Raw genomic sequence first — 22,230 nt, 5'->3', positions numbered from 1 at the left:
ATGGTGCTCCATGGTCTCCCACCGCTGTGTGTGTGTGTGTGTGTGTGTGTGTGTGTGTGTGTATGTGTGTATGTATGAGAGAGAGAAAGAGGACAGACACCGTGGCTGGGACTTCTGGCTTCTTTTAAAGGAGTTTGGGAGTTGCTGTCCCCACTGGAAACCTCTTTCTGAGATGGGGCCAAGTGGGCTGCTCCAGGACCTTGCCTAGTCAAAGTATGGTCCTTGGGCTACTAGCACTGGCATTCCCTGAGATCTTGTTAAAAACGCATAAACTTGGGGGCGCCTGGGTGGCTCAGTGGGTTAAGCCTCTGCCTTCGGCTCAGGTCATGATCTCAGGGTCCTGGGATCGAGCCCCACATCGGGCTCTCTGCTCAGTGGGGAGCCTGCTTCCCCCCCCCACCCGCCTGCCTCTCTGCCTACTTGTGATCTCTGTCTGTCAAATAAATAAAAAGTATTAAAAAATGCATAAACTTGGACCTGACCTCAGCTCTTATGGGCCAGAACCTGCATTTAATACGGTCTCCAAGAGGTTCCCGTGCACATTACAGTGTGAGGAGCACTGTGCTGGGACACTGAACAGAGCCACATGAAACTAAATGGCTGAAAACAGAATGAGCCCAAACATATACTGTCTTTTCCCCAGTGTTAGCATAGCTGTAAAACTGTTCTCTCTCTGAAGCAGCTGCTGAGTCTTGGCTCTGAGGCTGCCAAAGTGCATGCATGACCTGTTCAGTCCTCACAGGAGCTCTGCTGGTGAGTAGACGCCGAGAATGTGCAGGGCCGGGGTGGGGGGTTGGGGGAGGGGCACGTGAGGCTCAGAGGGAACTGGTTCCTTGTGGGGTATAGACTCCCCTGCAAGGGAGATGTGGCCTCTGGGTTTAGCTCATGTACTTTCTAGGTGTGGGAGCTGTGGAAGTTATTTGATCCTTTTGAGCCCAGTTTCTACAACTACCAGAAGAGGACAACAAAACATCTTTCAGAGGATAAAAGAGAATATGAAATCAGGTGATGTGCTTACGTTGCTTCACAGAGGCCTGGCATTATAGATGAACAGTAGCTTTTACTAAACATTACGCAGTGGGGGGCCATGCTTTTTGGGGTAATATTGTGGCTTCCCATGGTCACTCAGTCCATGGAAAAACTGAGATTTGGGGAAATAATGAGATAAATGTCAGAATGCTGAGCGTGGTTTTGTGGGTGCCTGCTGATTGTTGCCAACTCTGCAACTCACCCAGGACTACTCAGTCACTCTGCTCAGGTGGGCTCTGACCCCAGAAGAAGGGAACGCAGGGGAACAAACACAGGGCAGGGGGTCAGATGGAACCCATGGTTAAGGAACTTTTTGGTTCTACCTGCTGCATTTTGAGGTTGAGGAACCTGAGTTTGGGGGGGTGGTAGGAGCTGTTTCAGGTCACACAGTCAGGTAGAGACAAGCTCTGGGGGTCCTGCTTGGTGTTCCTCCCACCAGCACACCCTACTCTGCCCTGGTCTGGAGACTCTGACAGCTCCCACATGGCCACGAACTCATGGTGCTTGCCAGCAGGCCATGAATGCAGCGGTCAAGAGCATGGGTTCTGGAATCTGTTGGTTCTAAGCTCTCAATCCCAACGGTCTCGTCCACTATCAGTTTCCTAAACTGGAAAATGGACCTGGCCTCCTAGGGCTTCGAGGAAGGGTAGGCACGATAATGCTTGCACTTCAGTGTGTTGTCGGTATGTAGCAGGCACTCAGTAAATGCTGCCTGCTCATGTTCCTGCTGTCCTAGTCATCACCATCATCACCACCACGCACTGTTCCGCCACCAGCCTCCTCCACGTACCCCAGACCTGTGCGAGCCCAGCAGCTTCCTAAAGGCCCCAATCTCTGCTCAAATTCTTCCACAAGACGTTCAGAACCTTGTGAGCGAAGTCCAAACAAGCGGCATTGTCCTGCCAGAGCCCTGTGCTCGCACTCTGCTCTGACACCGAATGCCAGGCCAGTTTCATAAGCGTAGCAGGAAGTGGGGCAGGAAGCAGCCAGGGGCTTCAAACCCAGCTCCCGGACTTTCAGACGCAGGCTGATTGGACACAGAAGGGAGCAAGACTCAGACTGTGAAGCAGTTTCCCTTATCTTTCAGAGAGGGATGACACTGCCCGCCTCACAGGTGATTATAAAACTTAGGGGAGGCATCGTCACTAGACATCAGGGAGATTCAAATTAAAACCACATTGAGATACCACCTTACGCCAGTTAGAATGGCCAAAATTAGCAAAGAAGGAAACAACATGTGTTGGAGAGGATGTGGAGAAAGGGGAACCCTCTTACACTGTTGGTGGGAATGCAAGCTGCTGCAGCCACTTTGGAGAACAGTGTGGAGATTCCTCAAGAAATTAAAAATAGAGCTTTTCTGTGACCCTGCAATTGCACTACTGGGTATTTACCCCAAAGATACAGATGTAGTGAAAAGAAGGGCCATCTGTACCCCAATGTTTATAGCAGCAATGGCCACGGTCGCCAAACTGTGGAAAGAACCAAGATGCCCTTCAACGGACGAATGGATAAGGAAGATGTGGTCCATATACACTATGGAGTATTATGCCTCCATCAGAAAGGATGAATACCCAACTTTTGTAGCAGCATGGACGGGACTGGAGGAGATTATGCTGAGTGAAATAAGTCAAGCAGAGAGAGTCAGTTATCATATGGTTTCACTTATTTGTGGAGCATAACAAATAACATGGAGGACATGGGGAGATGGAAAAGAGAAGGGAGTTGAGGGAAATTGGAAGGGGAGGTGAACCATGAGAGACTATGGACTCTGAAAAACAAACTGAGGGTTTTGAAGGGGAGGGGCGTGGGAGGTTGGGGGAACCAGGTGGTGGGTATTATGGAGGGCATGTATTGCATGGAGCACTGGGTGTGGTGCAAAATCAATGAATACTGTTATGCTGAAAAGAAAGAAAAAAAGAAATGAAAAAAAAACTTAAAAAAACCCACAAAACTTAGGGGAGGGAATAAATGCAAACGTCCAGCTGAGCGCCCAGCACACAGTCAGTGCATACCAGAGAACTACATACGTCTGGAACTGGGGATGTCATAAATGCACCTGTCCCCTTTCTAGGAGAGCAGCTGATGGCCTCTGACACTCAGACTCATGGACCGAGAGTCCTGGGTGAAGGTGAAGCCAAAGGCAGCAGCAGGCCGGCTTACTGCGTGCCCACGGACGACTCTCCTGGGTGCGCTGCACACGTTATCGTGCCTGTGATTCGCACCACACACCTGTGAGATGGGCCCTGGTTTGTGGATGGAAGGCGGAGAAGAGACCCCTGGCCATCACCACACAGCACAGCTGGAGTCCACGCTCGCCCTTTGTGTAATTCCACAGTCTGTTTACGGCATTAAATTAAAAAAGGGAGTTTGAGGACCTAGGCCCGAGGATGTCATCTTAATTTCTCTACCTCCCCTGCAATGTCGGTGCACATGCACACATAGGATGCCTGGGTCTGGGGTGGTTGGCTGGGGCAAGACTGGCTGGTGGGCTGCAAAGGGAATCCTCTGGCTCTCCTGTGCCAGGCCCATAGGTGGCACTCTGACACTGTCGGCTAGAGACACAGCTGGCGTGGAAGAGCCACCACGGAGCCCTCTTCCCCAGAGTGAGTCTGCCCCTCAAGCTGGTCACTACACACGCAGATGCCCCTGGGGACAGCAGACCCAGCGATGCCGGCTCCCTCCCACTCTGCCACACTAGCCATGGGCATTAGGTGAGCTCTGGAGTGGTCCTGCAACTCCTGGCTTGCCCGCTCCATTCGGATGGGCACCCTGGGGAGGTGGGAAGTGGGGGAGGTCCTGGGGAAGAGGATTCAGCCACAGCTTTGCTGACCCCAGTGAGGCACAGTGAGGGGCTTGGCCATCCAGGGGAAAGGGTGGGGACTTTGGAATCACATAGCGCTAGGTCCCAGCCCAACCCTATATTGCTTATGAGCTTTGGGACATTGAGTCAAGCCCTTTCAACAGTCTGAGATGCAGTTTCCACATCTGTAGATGGGAAGTAATTAGTCTTCCCCATAGGATGTGTTTAAAAAGTAAAGGTGAGTAAAATGCCAAGCAGACCACCTGCCACATAGTCCATACTCTATGGATGTTAGTAGGGAGGCAGGATAACATGTTCTGTGTGGTGCTGGATGAGAAGAAAGGAGGAAAGGTTGTTCTGGAGGTAGCCTGGATTTCTGGGGAGGACACCCAGGAGAACCAGCATCTCCATCCCCTTATGTGCTGACCCGAGCCTGTCAACGGTGTGTTGGCTTGGCAGCCCCCAGGCCTTTCAATCTGCCATCCCTCTATCCTTCAGAGCGGTGCTTCCAGCCCTGGCCATCCGAGGACAGAGCTGGAGAGGTGGAGGGGAGGATCTGGAAATCCCCTTGAAGGGAAGCCAGGATGGTGAGTTCCACAGATGCCTCTGCTTGGAAACATCTGAACTCTCTGAGACTTAACTTCCCCATGTTTAGCAAAGAGCATACAAATATTACATTTCCTCCTTATCTCTGAGTGTCACTGTCAAGACTGTAGGGGTTCTCTGTGTTTTGCATGACTGGGCAGCAGTAGACGAGGAGTGGTACTGGCAAAGACCACTCCGGAGTGACCAGCAAAATGGAGTTGTCCAGGCCGCCCTTGGAGAAGGGAGGGTCAGCAGGGCACAGGGCCCCTCCTGGGGCCATGGAGGGTGGGGGCAAGGCTTCCTATCTTACCTTGTAGCCATAGGGGCAGGTGCAGCGGTACAGCTCCACGGGATCCTGGCTGCACGTCCCATTGTTCTTGCATGGGCTGGAGAGGCAGGCATTACACTTGGCTGCAATGTTGATGTCCACTGGCCCTGGACAGCAAAACCAGAATGTTGGTAGCAGGTCACGGTCACCCCTCCGTCCCCTCCTCTCCTCTCTGGCCCCATCCTCAACTAGCTGCCGGCCCCTCTCCATCTCTACACACAGAGGGCAGTTGGCCCTCCCCAGCCAGCACCATCCAGTCTAGCTAGAGTCCCATTAATGCAGCCATTGTCCAGTGAGGGAAAAAAAATCACAGTGGGGCATCATTCAGAAGCACTTCTGCAGTCAAATCAATTACTATAATTAGCCTGATCCGATTTTGGAGCTAATCTACAAACAATGCACCATAATTAGAAGACCCTTGTGTATCTTTTTATGTTCTGGGAGCTCTGGGTCCAGGCTCCATTTGGACCTCCCATTCCTCTGCCCCCAAGCACCCCTCCCCATGGAGTAGTTCAGGCTAGGCTAAGGAGGGCATGGTGCCTGGGCCAAAGGAAGTCCTCCTTGTGGAACCCTTGAACTGGCAGGAGGAGGGAAGAAGTGACGGCAAAAGACACAGTGATGAGGTCAGTGGTGGCTGGCAGACTGTGCTCAGGCGTACATTGCCTCTATGACAGTTCCGACCACGTCCTGTTCTCTTCAGCTGTAAGGGTGGGGGGTGGCCCTCATGGTCCCTGCACAGAGCTTCGGAGACTGGGCTGAGATTGCCCCCCCCACCCCCGGGCAAGTCTGACCATTTGTGGGTAAGGGAACAGAAAGAACGGCCCGACCCAACGGAGTCTCTACCAGCTGACTCAACCCCAGGCTTCACGTTAGGAAGGGGACGCTCTCTGGCCTGGTTTGCCGGGGACTGAGGGGATTCCCAGGATGCAGAATTTTCAGTGCAAAAACCAGGAAGGTCCCAGCCAAACTGGGATGAACAGGTCACCCTGCAGTACGGACAGCGAAGGTGCTTTTAAATATCCCCAGCACACCCAGGCTGTGCCCCACCCAGACTGAATTTAAAAACTGGAGCTTGGGGCCCAGGCACCAGTAGAAAGGTCCTCAAGTGATTCCAAAATGTGCAGCTATGATTGAGAAGCACTGTTTTAGAGTGAGCTGGGCCTCTTAAACATTAATCAAGTCAGATGTTTTGGAAGCAGGAGGAGGAAAATGAAAAATTAGCTTAAAACCAATGGAATGTTTTCCTGCTTTAAGCAAAAATGTGAGACACATGAAGTTTATAGAGTAATCAAAGCATGTATGTAAATCAAACTCAAGGCTCTAAGAGATGAGTAAAGGACATTAACAGAAAATATATAATACAAACGGAAAGTAAATTTTTGAAAAAAAAATTCAGTTTCCCCAATACAGACAGACAAAATAGGAGATACGACTTTTTTAAGCGTCTCTAATTAGAAATGAGATGAAATGAGATAAAATAATGCAAGAGTCTGGTGGAAAATGCACTCAAATGGTGCTATTGGGGGCATAAAGTGGTTTACGACCTTTTTGGAAACCAATCGACAATATGCGTGAAGACCTTAAAGATGATCACATACTCTGGCTCAGTAGTTTCTGTTCTCTGAATCTTACTAAGGATATAATTGTATTTTATTTTCTTAGAGGGAGGGGGCAAAGAGAGAGAGGGTGGGGGGAGGGGCATAGGGAGAGGGAAAGAATCCCCGGCAGACTCCGTGCTGCGTGTGGAGCCCGAAGCGGGGCTTGATCTCATGACCCTCTGCTGAAATCAAGAGTTGGACACTGAACCCACTGAGCCACCCAGGTGCCCCTAAGTGTATAATTTTAAGTAGAGAAAGACCTTTATGCATCAGTGGTAAGAAAATAATTGGAAATATCGGTTTTCCAGGAATTGGTTAAAGGAGTTATGGGAGAATATTTTATAGGCCTGGTGGGCAAGAGTGTGAACTCTGGAATCAGAAAGACCTGGAAGCCTCCTAAGACAAGACTTGAGAAGTCCCTTACCCTAGGTAAGCCTCAGCTTTCTCATTTTTAAAAATAAGGGTAATACTGAAGTCTACCAAGAGTGTCAGGGAATTAAATAAATACTTGGAAATTGAGAATTAAATGAAATAACACACAAAAAAGGGCTTAACATCATGCTCAGCACATAAGAACTAGGTAGCAGTTTGTTATCATAAGGATATAGTCGATTAAAATCTCATGTACCAAACACTTGCCGTAGTAAAAATGGGAAAATGCTTATGCTTTAAGAATGTTGGGTAAAGAAACACAGGCTTAAGATTTTTCTCTGTGTAAAACTACATAGAGAAAGAAGTCAGCGAGGGACACATAGGGATGCCAGCAGAGGGACCTGGAGGAGAGATGACAAAGCGTCTGAGTCTGTCCAGGTGGCCCATGGAAGAGACGGGGCAGTGGTTGCAGAAGTCCCATCTGTTGAGATGCCCAGCTCTGACGGGTATCGGAGACAGAGCAGACCCCTGGGGGGGCAGGGGAGAGTCAGCAGGTACCTTTGCACTGGAACCGGTGGGTGGGGGTGGTGAGCAGGAGTCTATCGGCCATGGGCTCGGGGCTACTGCAGCGGGCGATGCCGGGCTCCTTGTACCCTGCCTTCACCCACTCTGAGAGCCAGCGCAGACCGCAGTCACAGTGGAGAGGATTGGTTCCCAGCGCCCTAGAAGGCACAGCAAGAAGTCAGGGCCCCCTGCTCAGCTTGGCCCAGAGGCTCCATGGAAAAACAGAATCTTCAGACTCTGGCAGGATTAGGGGTGTCTGACTGGAGACCTAATGGAGAAGTAGTTTCCACCAGACTCCAGATAGTCCTTCCAATCCCTCCAGATGTTTCCACCCCACCTAAGGTCCTCCCACATCTGAGGTTTTGCTCGCATCTGCCCTGCTAAGATTCAATCCTCAACTCAACCCCAATCCTAGCCCTTCCAGGATCCTTCCAACTTTGGCCGGCTGACTCTGTGGCTCACTTGCCCTGCTGAAAGTGTCTACTCTGCAGAGAAGGTGTTGGTACACAGCAACCTAGGGAGAAGCTTCAGACCACGGAAAGGGCTCAGAGCCTGCCACACCTACACATTCTGTGTCAGTATAGTGATGATTTTGAGCTAAAAGTACTTGAGAAACGGCAGGTGCCAGAGGGGCTCTCTGACCTCCCTCTTTCTTTCTTTCCTTTTTTTTTTTTTTTTTTAAAGATTTTATTTATTTATTTATTTGTCAGAGAGAGAGAGAGAGAGAGAGAGAGAGAGAACAGAAGCAGGCAGAGTGGCAGGCAGAGGCAGAGAGAGAAGCAGGCTCCCCGCTGAGCAAGGAGCCCGACGCGGGACTCGATCCCAGGACCCCGGGATCAGGACCCAAGCCAAAGGCAGCGCCCTAACCAACTGAGCCACCCAGGTGTCCCGACCTCCCTCTTTCTACCTAAAAGCAAGTCATAAAGTTTCCCATGAGAAAGCCGCCTTCCCTGCACCAAAAAGAGAAGATTCTTACCACTAGAGCCTGGGAGTCAATGCCAGAATGGACCCCTATGAACAAGCCTGTTCAAATAACCCTGATCTTCCAACAGTCCCTTGATATATTTCCTGGCCACCGCCCCTTAACAGACTGCCCCAGCCCAAGGTCTTGACCCATCCCCACAAGTTATCATTCCTTATATAAAAATGTATATAAGCTTTTGGGCCCAATGGCGGCTTCGGGTCTTCATTTTCCTTTCAAAGACCCCCACGTACACATAAAAATACCAAATACATTTGCACGCTTTTCTCCTGTTGCTCTGTCTTATGTTCATCTAATTCTTAGGCCACTCACAGGACCCAAGGGGGTAGAAGCTGACTACACCAGTCAGCTTAAAAATGCACAGGAGGGGGGATGGCACGGGCTGGTGCAGACCTCTGCACGGGGGTGTCCAGACAGAAAATACAAGAACTTTTGCTTCTTTCAAAAATCATATCCTTTAGCATTTCTACTTCTTGAATGTTTTATAAGGTGCATACATAATGTATCACTATCACAGTATATGCATGCACTTTGAAAATAATTAAATATGCATGGAGTTGGTATACTGACTCAAAAATGGTCACTGGCAGAGGTATGTAACAGCTAATACGCGCAGACCTCGGCTTCCCCTGCATAAAATGGGGAGGGAGCACCTCATGCTGAGTGGTAGCGAGTTTGTGCTCTAGAGTCAAGGTGAACCAGGATTTGAACCAGGGCTCTGCTGCTTACTCGCTGTGCAGCCCTTGGACGAAGTCTTTAGCTCTTCTCAATTTTTAAGTTTCGCCATGTGTAATAAGGGGACAGAAATGCTTTATTGCTGTAACAAGTAAATGAGATAATTCATCTAAAGTGTTTATCACATAGTAAGAGTTTTATGTTAGTTTTTCTTATTAAACATTTACATTGTTTACATAATTGATGACGTCCCTGAAGGCGTCCGAGGCAGAGAACACAAGAGGTGTACCACGTGGGCACGTTTTTATGGAACGCGCTCTGTGCGTACCAGAAAGAACATATACTGAAATGGGTCCAGGGACGGCACGATCCCTGGCACGATCACGATACTCTGCCTTCAGCGGATCCATACCAAGGAGAACCAAGGCTACTTACAGATGGGAAAGAGACGTCAGGTCGCGGAAGGAGCCTTCGGGAACGCTGGAAATGTCATTGCCGTGGAGAGTCCTGAAGAGGAAGCACAGGGCGGAGGTTAAGCCCCAGTTTACGGTTCTGAGCTCAGCACGCCCTTGGGGTCCCAGGCTGGCCCTGATGCCCCTCGGCTGTACTCAGAGCCCCACTGTTCCTAGAAGGAGGTGCCTCCTCTGTGGCGGGTGTGTGCCTATTTCCACGCCCAGCTCAGCAGTGCGGATGGTGGGTGGGGTAGAGGGTTTGAGGAAGAGGAGGATGGAGTTTTGAATCTGACAGGCCCGGGGTGGAAGGAGAAACCAGTCCCTTTTAGCTGTGGGATCCTGGGTGCATTAGCTTTACTCTTCCGAGCCAGATGTCTATGTAATGGAGGCACTGGAGAGATACTGGGAAGAACCGTGGTCGAGACTAAGCTCTAGAGCCAGGCTGCTTGCCTTCAACTCCTGACTGTGCCACTTACCAGCTGTGTGACTCTGGACAAAGTTATTTACCTCTCTGTGCCTCAGTTGCCTATTGTACAGCGGGAATGAAAGTAAACAGATTTGTCAGAGAAGGTGGTTGTGGGTGCATTAATCCATACAAAGTCTAGCATTTTCTATGTGCTAAATGACTAACCATTATTCATATATGTGAAAGGGTCTTGAAAAATGGCTGGTACAGATCAATAAATTAGTTCCCTTCACATTCACCAAGAGAGATTTGGGGCAGACTGAGAAATGTTATGAATCCCAGCTCAGGTGACAGAGGGAGGGGGGCGCTCAGGTCCCTGGGACAGTCCATGGAGTTGGACACTCATCTGCCATGACGCGAATGTATCTGGTGCTCGCGTGCCTCCAAGTGCATTTTCTGACAGCATGTCCAAGAGGCCAGGCAACGTGCCCAGTAGCCATCACACCCCTCTCCACCTTGTGTGGCAAGAGCTGGGAGTCATTCTCACTTGCAGAATGACGGCATAGATAGCACAGATAGCACTTTTAGTAAATGGCTGCAGGACAGGTCCACGAGAAAAACGAAATGCACACTGCGCCAGCACTCAGGTAGTACTAGTAAATCCGTAACTCATGGCTTACACCTTCCTTTGAAGGACTGATCATCAAACACCCATAGAAAGTGTCCACCCAGATGACTCCCTTGGGTCTGGCCTGTGAAATGCATGGTAGGTGAAATTCACAGACACTCAGGGGCTCTGCTGGTGACTACTGCACACGGCCGCCCGTGCTGGGAAGGAGCCCACCAAACAAAGGGGCGATGAGAGGTGACTGTGGAGTGTAAAAGCATCCTAATGAATCTGCCCTTTTGTTTTCCTTTTAGCTGATAGCCTGCCCTGGGCTTTGAGCTGGAATACAGACAGGAGCTTAATTACACTTAACACAGAACAGAGCCTCTCCGAAAGACTGAGCGCCGGAGCCAACAGATTTCTGAGACCCATCCTCAGGGGCTCTGATCCCATGTATCAGGGGGGCCAGGAGGCTGCATCTCTAACCGACTCCCAAGTGACGCTCATGCTCTTGGTCCTCTGAACCACACTTAGCTGCCGTAGGTCATCACCCTCATCACCTCAAACCCCTTCCCCTCTTCCCTATCCCGAGGACACCAGGAAGAAGGTACCCAGTCCTCCAAAGACAGTTGGAGGTAGCTTCTCACTCCCCAGATAAGAAGGAGCTAGAAGCACTTCCTAACACTCACCAGTATCATCTAGTCTGGAATGCATGTGGTTATTTATGAATCATACCGGCTCCTGCCTGCTATTAGCTTGGATGACTTCATGGCTGCTTGCTGTTCAGCAAATGCACCCAGCCCCGTTGTTAATCATTTCTGAATGAGGTCTGGGCCCCTGGAGAGGCACGAAGCCCTAATTTAAAAACACCAAATGACCCAAAGGCAGCTTTGGCGCTGTGACTCCTGCAAGTCACGCTCCCATTTATTACGAGCTGAGCCACTGAGATCTCCATAAACTGCAGAGTAACGGGGCTGTAACTTACTGGGACAGCACTAAAGAAATCTGTCTACGCTGCAGGTTCCCACTCCCGGTTTGGCCCCCGAAGAAAGACTCTTGCCTGTCCCGCCACTATCCTCAGGGTTGTCAGGGAAGTGGGACAGCTCATCTTCAAGGGCCTGGGACTCCTTCTTCCCTGCTGACTCTTAGGAGGTGTTAAGTCCCAAACTTGGGCATTTTGGGGTGCAGATGAGGGCATCACTTGGAGTAACATGAAAGCAGAACCTTCTCGTGGCAGTTGTGGGTCGCCTGAACCTCAGGTCTCCAGACCCCCAGGTGCACCCGCTATGTGTCCGTGAAGCAGGTGCTCACGGTTCGTGTGACAGATGGCAGGGACGACCATCATCCTCCTATCCTGTATGCGCGTGGGGGTGGGTGGGCAGACTTTCTTCTGAGCAGGCTAGGTCACTCTCAGGTGACTCGGCGGTTAAGATCTGATCAGAATGCCTGGTGTGCGTCCCTATTCTGAACACCGCTGGCTGTGTGATGATCTGATTCAAGGGACTTCATCTTTCTGTGTTTCAGTTTTCTGATCTCTCAGATGGAGGAATTCTTAGGATCCACTCACAGTAGATATCTTTTCAGGGGTGTGGATTGATTGGCATCAATCTCTTTTCGGTAACAGTTCCTCCCTTTTCCATGGGGGAGTCACCTTTCCCCACCTCTCAGTCCATCTGGTTTGGCCACATGGGCACCACTATGGCCCAGGTGAGAGTCACTGAGAGGGGCTGGAAGCTGAGTATGTGACCTAAGTGGACCAGTGTGAGACATTTCTGGGGCTTTCTCTGGAACTGTTAGGACAGAGACAGTTTCACTTGGAGAAGCAGAAAGAGGCACATTTCTGTACCATGGGAGCTCCCACATCCAGTCCCAGAATGTAATGTCTACTACTGACTGTTTCAGTTACCTGCATCGAGAAATTCTCTCCCTGCTTAAGGTGGTTTGAAGTGATTTTCTCCACCTTCAGTCAGGACGGGATCTAACATACTGTTTCCTAAACCAGTCGCAGAGATTAAAGATACAATGCAAGAGGTTCAGATGGCACAGAGCTCAGTGCAGAGCCTGCCTGGGACGCGTACTCGCTCCTGTGAGCTGTGATTATGGCTAGCTTCATTATGATTCTGTCCCCTCGAGGCTCCGGGACACGTTTTGGGGCTAGCCCTCTCAAAACATTCCCCCCACACAGTGGAAGCCTGAAGCTATGTAGTCTACACCTGGCAAAGGCAGTAGTGAGGCAGATTCCCAGGCTGGAGAAGAGACACGTTGGGTTTTGGCAGAGTGACCCTGTGCCTATCACCTTCCGGCCCGTGTCTCTTTCCACCACACTCTTTAACTCTCATCAGAGGACTCTCTAGGCCATGTCCCTCCAGTCCTCAAGGACAGTCTGAAATGGGCAGCAAGGAAAAGAGAGAACCTCTGGCTGGGAAGGAGAGAATGTGGTGGCAAGAGGACTAGGCTGGTTGCTGGGGACCTGGTTCCCACCCGGCTTCTGCTCCTGCCTTGTGGGCTAGTCCTGCAGCACTGCTTCCTGCTCCCGCCCCCAGAAGTCACACTCCCCTCCCAGCTGCTGCTCCTTGGCGGTCCCCATGCACATGCCCTTCCTTCAAGGACTCTGTCTAGGGAAATTATATTCTCCCAGCCTAGAATATTCTCCACTCCACTTTGGCAAAGTGACTCAACCTTGAAGAGCCTGTTTCCTGGTCTGGGGGATGGCGATAATAGTGGTACATTCTTCAGAGGGTGGATATGAGAAGAGGCTATGATTAACTAAAGCATGTAGCCCAGGCTGTGTAGTACACAGACAAGTTTGATAACTGTCAGCCGTGATTACGATTTCCCTCTCAGAAAGCCTTTTCAGGGGATGGCCAGGACTGGGTCACATGCCTCTCCCGTGTAGTCCTGTGGCTCCCTCCCAGGTACCACCACGTGTGGCAGGAGGTTATCTACTTGTCTGTTTCCTCTTCTAGACCGTGAGCTCTCTGGGGATGGGAATTGTGTTTCATTATTTTCCTCTCTGGTGTCTAGCACAGTATTCAACTCATAGTGGGTATTCAGGAAAGGATAAATAAGTGAATGTGGACAAGTCACTAAGCCTTTCTGAATCTGTCTCCTTATCTTATGAACAAGAGGTTTGGATAGGATAATTTTTTTAAGATTTTATTTATTTGGTGAGGGGGGAGAGAACGAGCAGGGGGAGGAGAAGAGGGGCAAGCAGACTCCCCCCACCTAGACTCCCCGCTGAGTAGGAGTCCGACGTGAGGCTTGATCCCAGGACCCTGAGATCATGCCCTGAGCTGAAGTCAGACACTTAATGGACACCCTCAGGTTAGAATAATTTCTGAGACTCACTTCCCATTTCTAAAATTCAGAATTAATTTTATTTTTTGGTAGCACCAGAGGGCCAAACCAGAACCAGGGTTTAGAGGTCATAAGGAATCACCTTTTGGCTCACCAGAATTGTCTAATGTTCAACAGCCAGTCAAAAACGGAGTAGGATTGGAGCACCTGGGTGGCTCAGTTAAGCGTCTGCCTTGGGCTCAGGACATGATCCCAGGGTATGGAGTTGGAGCCCTGACTTAGTCTTCATGCTTTTGGGGGACGCCTGCTTCTCCTACTCCCTGTGCCTCTCTCCCAGCTTGAGTCCTCTCACTCGCTCTCTCAAATAAATAAAGAAAATCTTTAAAAAAAAATGGAATGGGATTGGGATGCCTGGGTGGCGCAGGTGGTTAAGTGCCCAACTCTTAATTTCGGCTCAGGTCATGATCTCAGGGTCTCGAGATCATGTCCTGCGTCTGGCTCTGCGATGCGTGTGGAGTCTGTTTAAGATTCTCTCTCTCCCTCTTAACTAACTTACTTACTTACTTAACGGAGTGGGGTTATCTGGGAAGGGAGCAAGCTCCTGGTCTCTAAAGGTAATCAAGCAAAGGGCAGTGGAGCTCTCTGCAAGATGCTATAGGGAGGACCCATCCAATTGGTAGAATGGGGATGAACAGCCCAGTGCACATAAATAGCAAGCACCATCTTCCTTCAGGGACGAGGGGCTAAAAATACTGAGGATGATGACTGATAATCCCACACCCTCCCTCATGAGCAGAGCTAACTGATTCCAGGTGGCCCTCCTGCAGCCGGGGCTGGGGACTGACAGTTGGGACCACACACATGCACACAAGGCATGTGGCTCAGTGTGGGGCAAAGATCAGGGAACACACAGATCCCTGAAGAAGAACTAGAATGTCCATGAGAATGTTCTCTTCTAGCTGTTTTTAGCAAACGAGGAAAAGCAAATTTTCACCCAGCGTTTTGTACTCAGGGTTCCTTGACAACTCTCCTGTCTCAGAAATGTATTCGTATCCACCCACCACCACCACCACCACCACCACCACACACACACACACACACACACACACACACACACCCTCTCACTCTAAAATTCTCACATCTTTCTAGAATACTTTTTGGCTCTTGTCTTTGGCTAAACCTGATGCTCATTCTTTTCCCCTACCCCAAACTGCCAGCAGCCGTGGATCTCTGGTCATTTCTGAAATTTTCATCAAAGTAATAAAACCATTTAGAAATGAGAAAAGACATAAATGCTCAAATGTAGTTGTAGCTATTACAACTCCTGATTTCACAAAAACCTACCTTTTCCCCCTAACCCTCTAAATTGCGAATATCCTACTATATTCATTCATCTTTAACTCTGCCTTCTTTTATTACAGAAACAACTTCACATTAGCGGTTAGTGATCAATGATTTCTTTTTTCATTTGTCTATGTTCCCTTATAGTCCTTCTTTATAAGGAGAAAGGTAGGCAAGTTATAATTGTAACATATATACCAATTAGGTTCACTTTTCCACATAAGGCTGTGTGGTAAACACTTCCCCACGCTGCTACCTTGTTTTCATCTTTATCTCTTTTAATAATTGCCCTTCATTGGCTGCCTGCATTACACTTTTCCTTAAACATTTCCCCACTGTGGCACTTGTGGGTACTATATAAAATGTAGGTTAAAAATAACAGAGCATCCAAGATCTTAAAGCAGAGAACCTTTCCCTCATACTGTATTATTCCTTAGCATAAATTCCTAGCTGTGCAATTACTGAGGGAAAGGAGATAAATATCATAAAAGAAACATCGTCCATAAACATTTTTATTTTTCCTGAATTGGCCTTTATGCAGAAAATGGTTGCTCCCCACTGAGGCAGATGGTTGCAACGAGGGCCTCTAAGACCACTTATTATCTATGAGATCCCATGATTCTAAAATGATGATGCCATAAGCCTACTAATTCTTAATTGAAGAAACAAGCAGAAGTATGTGGTATTTTGCTGTGCGCTCCCAATGAACAAATGAGAGCAGTCTGGAGTGAGACAGACGAGGTGCCCAGAGAGCAGGAAACCCCAGTGATATTCACGCGGCCACCCTGGGAGACTAGACAAATGGACAGGCAAGCATTCTCAGTCTCCCTCCCTTTCCTGTGCTGGGTTGCCGCACTGGAACCACTCAAATTTGGCAGCAAGCCCATGCAGAGAACTGGAAGACCAGGTGGGAGACAATAGTTTGGGATTGGGGAGGGGATGGTGGGACGTGGGAGGGGGCAGCAGGTCCACCCCAGCCCCGGCCAATGAGAGGAGCCCATCTTCCGCTGCGTTCAACCAGAAACAGGGAAATGGTTCTGCTGATGTTTCCATTCTCAAACTCCCCAGAGAAGGCGGATAATAAATAAGTGACAATAACAGATTGCACACTGTCAGCACGGGCACTTCTTTGCCCCGAGAGAATTGATTTTTAATAACAGCGCAGATGACATGTGGCGGGAGTTGTCGCTGACACCAGTGTTTTGTGGGCTCCAATAAATCACATCAGTCCAGAGGCTCTGGAATGGATGGGCTCATTGGGGGCTGTTTGCTGATTGCTAGTGGATCCTGAAAGGGTCCCAGGGCTCTGAGTCAGAGGGCTGGATGCTGTGGCCTCCTGATGGCTGGATTCTGGGCCAGTTACAACCCGGACCTTGGTTTTCTCATCTTTAAAATGGGCACAATCCCCTCACTCTCACAGCACTGTTGCAAAGGGCTATATGAGGCAATGGACATGAAAAGTAGCCTTTCTGTCCTCATGGGAACATCATTCAAAGGATCTTCCTTTGCCAACAAAATATGCAAGATGACAAGGCACAAAGATGAGGTGATAGACAACAGGGCCCCGGGATGGGGGTGGCACAGTGAGGTGCCATTCCTGCTCTTGTAAGGTAATACAAGTACCGATAGTAACAAGTGAATATTTATAAAGTGTTTACCACGGACCAGAGCTATGCTAAAGGCTGTATATACATCATCTCACTTAATCCTTGTAAAACCACACACACATACACACAATTATGAGGTAATTACCACCTATTTTATGGAAGACACACGGCTAGGGAGGGTCAGAGCCGCGCTTGGAAAGAGGTAGACTCTGTGGCTGTCTTGTCTTTGCTAGGAGCTCGCCCGCCTCAGTCAGCTGCCCTCTACCCTGGGTAGGACGGGGTGAGGCAGGTGTCATAATGGTGATGGGGGAGGGGGGCGGGTGTGGAGGCTGCAGACTCTGGAGCCCCAGCTAAAGGGGCAGGGCTGCTTGGCTTTGTAGCAACCTAGATGGGAAGCCCTGCAATGGCCACGCCTCTCCATTTTCTAAGAGAGATTAGAAATGGGGATTTGTATGAGAAGTCCTCTGATGTTTAATTCTTAGCAACTTAATAAAACTTTGTTCTTTTGAAAGGATGCTCTGTGAGTCCATTAACTCTACAATGGCTAACTCATAGCTGTCTGTGAGCTGAACCAGGTCTTTGGGCTTCTAGTTGTGAGCCCTGACACTCCTCGCAGAGGTTCACAGGGCTTATGTTGGCCCTCGGAAGCCAGGGGGACCAGCAGTGGCGTGCTCATCAGCACAGTGACCACAAGCCACACGCTGGGCTCTACTGGGGTACAGAATACACCTGCATGTGCTAATCCTCCCTAGAGAGGTGCTGCTGATCTCACTGGGCACAAAAAGCAGCAGAAACTCCAGGTGTTTGTGATTTGCTCCCGGTCCATGGGTGGTAGTGGGCTGCCCTCCCCCCACCCCCTCGCACTCCCCACCCCACTGAGCCCGCAGGAGCGCTGGGCTGGGGACATGTTGGGTGGGGATGGAAGCACTTAGTACTGCCCGCTGTGACTTGGTGAAGCCCAGGGGGAGTCAGGTTCCGGGGTACTCACAGCACCCGGAGAGACCGCAGCCCGTCGAAGGCGTGGATGGGGAGGCACCGCAGCCGGTTGTAGCTCAGGATCCTGTGGAAGGAAACACGGGGCGCTCTTGGCCACTGCTATTCTCAGCTGCTTATGGGTGTACCGTCCACACTGTGGACCAGTCAAAGCAAATGCTTTCTTCCTCTACTTCAGTTTAAGATATTGACAAAAAACATCCCAACAGTAAAGGGAAGAGAAATGCTCTCCACCGCTCCAGAAAGTTCACTGGCTTTGTCTCCCCAGCTTCCTCTCGTGTTCCATGGCAGGCTGGCCTCCGAACCAGCTTTGCCATTGCCTCCCTCTACGGTCAAATGGTCAGTGCTCACCCTGTGCCGAGCTAATAGGAAATAAATGGATCTGAGCAAAATATAATTGTGAAGGGAAACCCTCCCCTGGGAAGGAAAATTCACAAACCCCAGAAGGGACTTCTGCAGAAGTAATCAGGTCTTAGTTCCCCTCTTACCGCCCAGACAGTAGGGTTCGGACCTACTTTGTTTTCCTTCTGAGGATGAAGGTTTGCACTATGTGAGGGCAGCCATGGCCCTGAGGACCACCAGAGCAGAGAACACAGGCCCGAGGGGGCAGGGAGAGAGGACGGCCACACGCCACTTACTGCCAGGCCCACGTTAGACACAGCAGCCCCTGTACTCACAGTGTGGAGAGGTGGGACAGGTTACTGAAGGTGTAGTTGGTCAGCACGCCGATGCTGTTGTTGCTCAGGTCACTAGGAAGAGGAAAACAGAAGGGCCACACTTGACTGTTAGTTGCATCTGCGGGGGTTCATTCCCAGCGTTCGCCCATCCGTGTGTGCCTGCTGTCCATCCATCCATCCACCCATTGATCATTCCGTTCCTCCATCCATCCGCTCACCTGTCTACTCACCTATCCACCCATTCGTCCAGTTTTTTCGTTCAGCATTTATTCAATCACTCATTCAAGCATTTGTTGTCCATTCGTCCATTTACCTTGTCAACCAATTCCAAGTCTATCCTTCCATTTCACCCTCCCAGCAACACAGAACACGTGAGATCTCTCCTTATTCTAGTGCCCCTTTCCCCGGGTCAGTCCTTCCTTCTGCTGCTCCTCTCTCACTTCTGGCATTTATCTGTCCCATCTTATCAGATTCTCTCTTACGGGGAGTGCCGCCGTCGGTGGCGGTGTAGTTCTCTGCCAAATACACTCTCCAGCTTCTCGGCAGGGATAACTATCCCAAGCAGTGGTTTTCAAAAGCAGCTGCGCATTAGAATCCCCTGGAGAGTGCTTACACCCTCCGAGGCCTGGTTGCCGTGTCCAGACACTCTGGTTTATAAGTCAGATCTTCTGAATTAATTGCTTGAGGGTGGTTTGGAGCATCAGTACTGAACAAACAAACAAATTAATCAGCTGGGTTCTCGACTCAGGGCACGTTTGCTTCCCCAGGGACATGTGGCAATGTCTGGAGACATTTTTGGTTGTCACTTGGGGAGGGACATTACTGGCATCTCATGGGTAGAGGCCCAGAGATGCTGCTCAACATCCCACAGCGTCCACAGCCCCACAAGCAAGAATGACCTGGCCCCAAATGCCCACAGGACTGAGAGGTAGAAATCTCATCTAGAGGCTCATTTGGGGATATATAGGAAGCCAGGCTAAAGGAGGTGACAGGTGGCTTTCTTCCACCTTTCTTCAGTAGCCCCACTTTCCCAAGGTAACAGTGATTCATTCTGAAAGAACGTTCCTTTTCCCCCGGTGGACTGGCTCCCTGCCCCCTGAGCAACCAGGGTGACCTTCCAGTGACCACTCGCCCCCAAGAATTATTTTGTGCCCTATGGGTCCCCTCCTGGCAAGGCAGTGAGGCTGTCAAGGGACAAAGCTCATGGACCACGAAGTTTCGTAGGCCCCACCCATGTCCCGCAGCCCTGCTCCTTCTTTGGGAGTTTTTCCGGGATCTTGGCAGACTTGGAGCCAGTAGGAGCTGCCACCTGAAGGAACGTCAGTTTGAATCACCTACTTGGAACATTTTCTAGGCAACTAGAGGAGGAAGAAGAAATGCTCATTTAAGCTCCTGGCAAACCTCAGTGCAGCCACAGCTTGCAAGAACCTGGAGACTGAGGAGTCTCCTGATTTAACTGGGGCCCCAGAAAGTCAGAGGCTCCCCCACCTGTCCCTAAGCCCAGGGGGAAGGTGATGTGGATGGTCAGTGATGCCAGGCTCTGGGTATTTCTGTGTGTAGTTCTCCCTGGTAAGGCCTGGTACGTCAGACCGGCTCACGCCTGCCAGCTGCCTCTCTGTGCTCCACCCCGGGAGAAAGTGCAGGAACGCCGCAAAGCCCACAGACCAGCCTCCTTTATCCTCCACATGAGTTTTCTGAGTCTCCCCAGGAGAGAACATTCCATGTCCCCCCCACCCCCCATGCCAGGCTCCTTACATAAGTGTCAGGTGTCGGAGGGCAGACAGCTCCCTGGGCACGGCTGTTAAGTGGTTTCCTTCCAGGTACCTGCAAGAGAGGTGCACAGTGACACCTGGTCCAGAGACGCTGCACACGTGGTCATTTCACCGACATCCCTCCTCCGACTTTCTGGGCGAGGTCGGGCCTCTGTTTTACTCTCTCACAGCTCCTTTTCTCCCCTGCCCCCATCTCAAAGCACATACAACATTTGTCACTTAATATTGATTTGTGTGATTATTCAACAAACGACACTCTTTCCCACTGGTCCGCTATCCTCTGTGATGGTAGAGCTGTTGCCTAAAACTGTCCAGTGGTGGACCTCCCCCCACTTCCCGAGTGTGTACAGAACTGGCATACAGTAGGTGTCCAATAAACATTTCTGAATACATAAAGCACTCACTCTGTACCCGAACCTCACAATACTCTCACATGGCAAGGGTTCACAGTTGAGGAAACAATTTCAGGGATGTTAAAAAACTTGCCCAAGTTCACACAGCAAATGAGTGGATGAGCTAGGATTCAAACCCAGGTCTCTCTGACTGTCGTCTCACCACAGTTCCCTATGGCCTTTATTTAGCTACTGGAGAGCACGGGAGAGCTGAACCACAATTCCTGCTGAGAACCCTAATTCAGGGTTGCACCGGGAAGCTGAGGAAAAAGGGTGTGTTCCTGGAGCACTATGCTGTGGTTTCCAGCAGGATGACTGCCTGCAGGTGAGGACCACGGTTCAGACCCGAGATGTACCGACAGACAGAGACTCCTCCTGGACAGGCAAGGTCTGAGCCTAGACCTGTCTGGAATTCAGGGTCCCGCACTCACCTGCTCACCTAGGAGGAGGTCACCTCCTCCGACACTTGAGTGTGCTTGAGGACAAGAGAAGGAAGTCTAGTTTTGATCATGAATTACGAAAGCCATGACTACCCTCAGGAGGGGACATGGGCCAATTCATTCAATCCCACCCTTGCTGTAAACTCCTTCTCCCTGGGCTTCCTGTTGCTCTTGGGACAAAATGACAACATCTTTAAGATGGGTTACGATGCCTGATCTGGTCTCCTGGGCGAAACTCCCTTATGTCAAGGCACATCGCTCTTGGAATGGTGCTGATGCCCAACAGCACAAAGGCTGCCTTGAACTCCAAGGAGGCAGACCCTCTGTCTTTCTCTCCAGCCCAACGCTTCTCAGACTTTAACACAGGTACCCATTACCTGGGATCTTGCTAAAAGGTAGATTCTAATCTAGTAGGTCTGTGCCGGGTTGTAGAGTCTGCATTTCCAACAGGCTCCTGGGTGAGGGTGGGAACTGCTGGTCCGAAAGCTGCATTTTGAGTCACAAGGTGCTGGCACGCCGCCTGGCACCCAGCAGTCCCACTGCCAAATGGTTGAATGGGATGACATGGGTTGAAACAGGATGGGAGTCAGCTTGTCAATGGCCAACCCAGGCTTAGCTTTAAGGTCAAGTTGGAATGGGTGTTTCCTTAAATTAGGGCCAAGTGACTTTACTTCCAGGGCTGGCCCCTGGGAATCCTCATGGCCCAGAGCACTGGCAGGACCCCATAGGGTCTGAGGTGGCCATGGCATGCTGGATTATTGTCCCTTTGGTCCTTAATCCTTTGGGGTGTACCTATTATGTGCCGAGAGCTATGCCAGATGAGGGAGGTAGATACAAAGATGAACCAGAGCTCATTTCTGCCTTCAAGGAGCTTGATCATCTGGCCTAAAATTCAGCCACATATACTTAGATCATGCACTTAGACAGAGGAGCTAAGAGACATGTATTCGTAGATGCATTCATTTATTCAGGCAGAAATATTTCTTGGGCAACTGCAGTGTGCTGGGCAGTGTACATACTGGTGGAGAAGACAGGTGTGATCCCTACTTTCTGGCATTTGAAAATCGAATGTGGAAAGGGAGGGGGAGGGACTGGGAGGGAGAGGGGAGGAGAGAAAGACTGCGGTGGTGGGGGAGAGAGAGAGATATTAAGGACACGCACAGAACGTGACAGAAATTACAAACTGATGCATGCTTTGAAGGAAAGGAGCAAAGTTCTGGAATGGAGACGCTGCTGAGGTGGGGTGCTTTGGACGGCTGGGGAGGAGGGACAGTCGGGCAAGAGTGAGGCCTGTGGAAGGCCCTGGGCTTGGG

At 50.3% G+C, this 22,230-nt stretch overlaps 1 protein-coding gene across 1 annotated transcript in view; it reads right to left on the bottom strand.

Moving 5' to 3' along the window:
- The window catches only part of SLIT3 (slit guidance ligand 3), a 597,630-nt gene that overhangs the window by 32,007 nt on the left and 543,393 nt on the right, over positions 1-22,230 (bottom strand). The window contains exons 21-26 of the mRNA XM_080803857.1: positions 20,069-20,137; positions 18,314-18,385; positions 17,632-17,703; positions 9,369-9,440; positions 7,271-7,434; positions 4,725-4,849 (exon numbers count right to left, since the gene is read on the bottom strand). Coding sequence (XP_080659983.1) covers positions 4,725-4,849; positions 7,271-7,434; positions 9,369-9,440; positions 17,632-17,703; positions 18,314-18,385; positions 20,069-20,137 — 574 coding nt within the window. The remainder of the gene's footprint in view (positions 1-4,724; positions 4,850-7,270; positions 7,435-9,368; positions 9,441-17,631; positions 17,704-18,313; positions 18,386-20,068; positions 20,138-22,230) is intronic.

Source organism: Martes martes (genome assembly GCF_963455335.1).
Source record: "Martes martes genome assembly, chromosome: 5".
Taxonomy (NCBI): Eukaryota; Metazoa; Chordata; class Mammalia; order Carnivora; family Mustelidae; genus Martes; species Martes martes.
The sequence above is the reverse complement of the archived record's forward strand: the minus strand, read 5'-3'. Positions and strand labels throughout refer to the sequence as shown.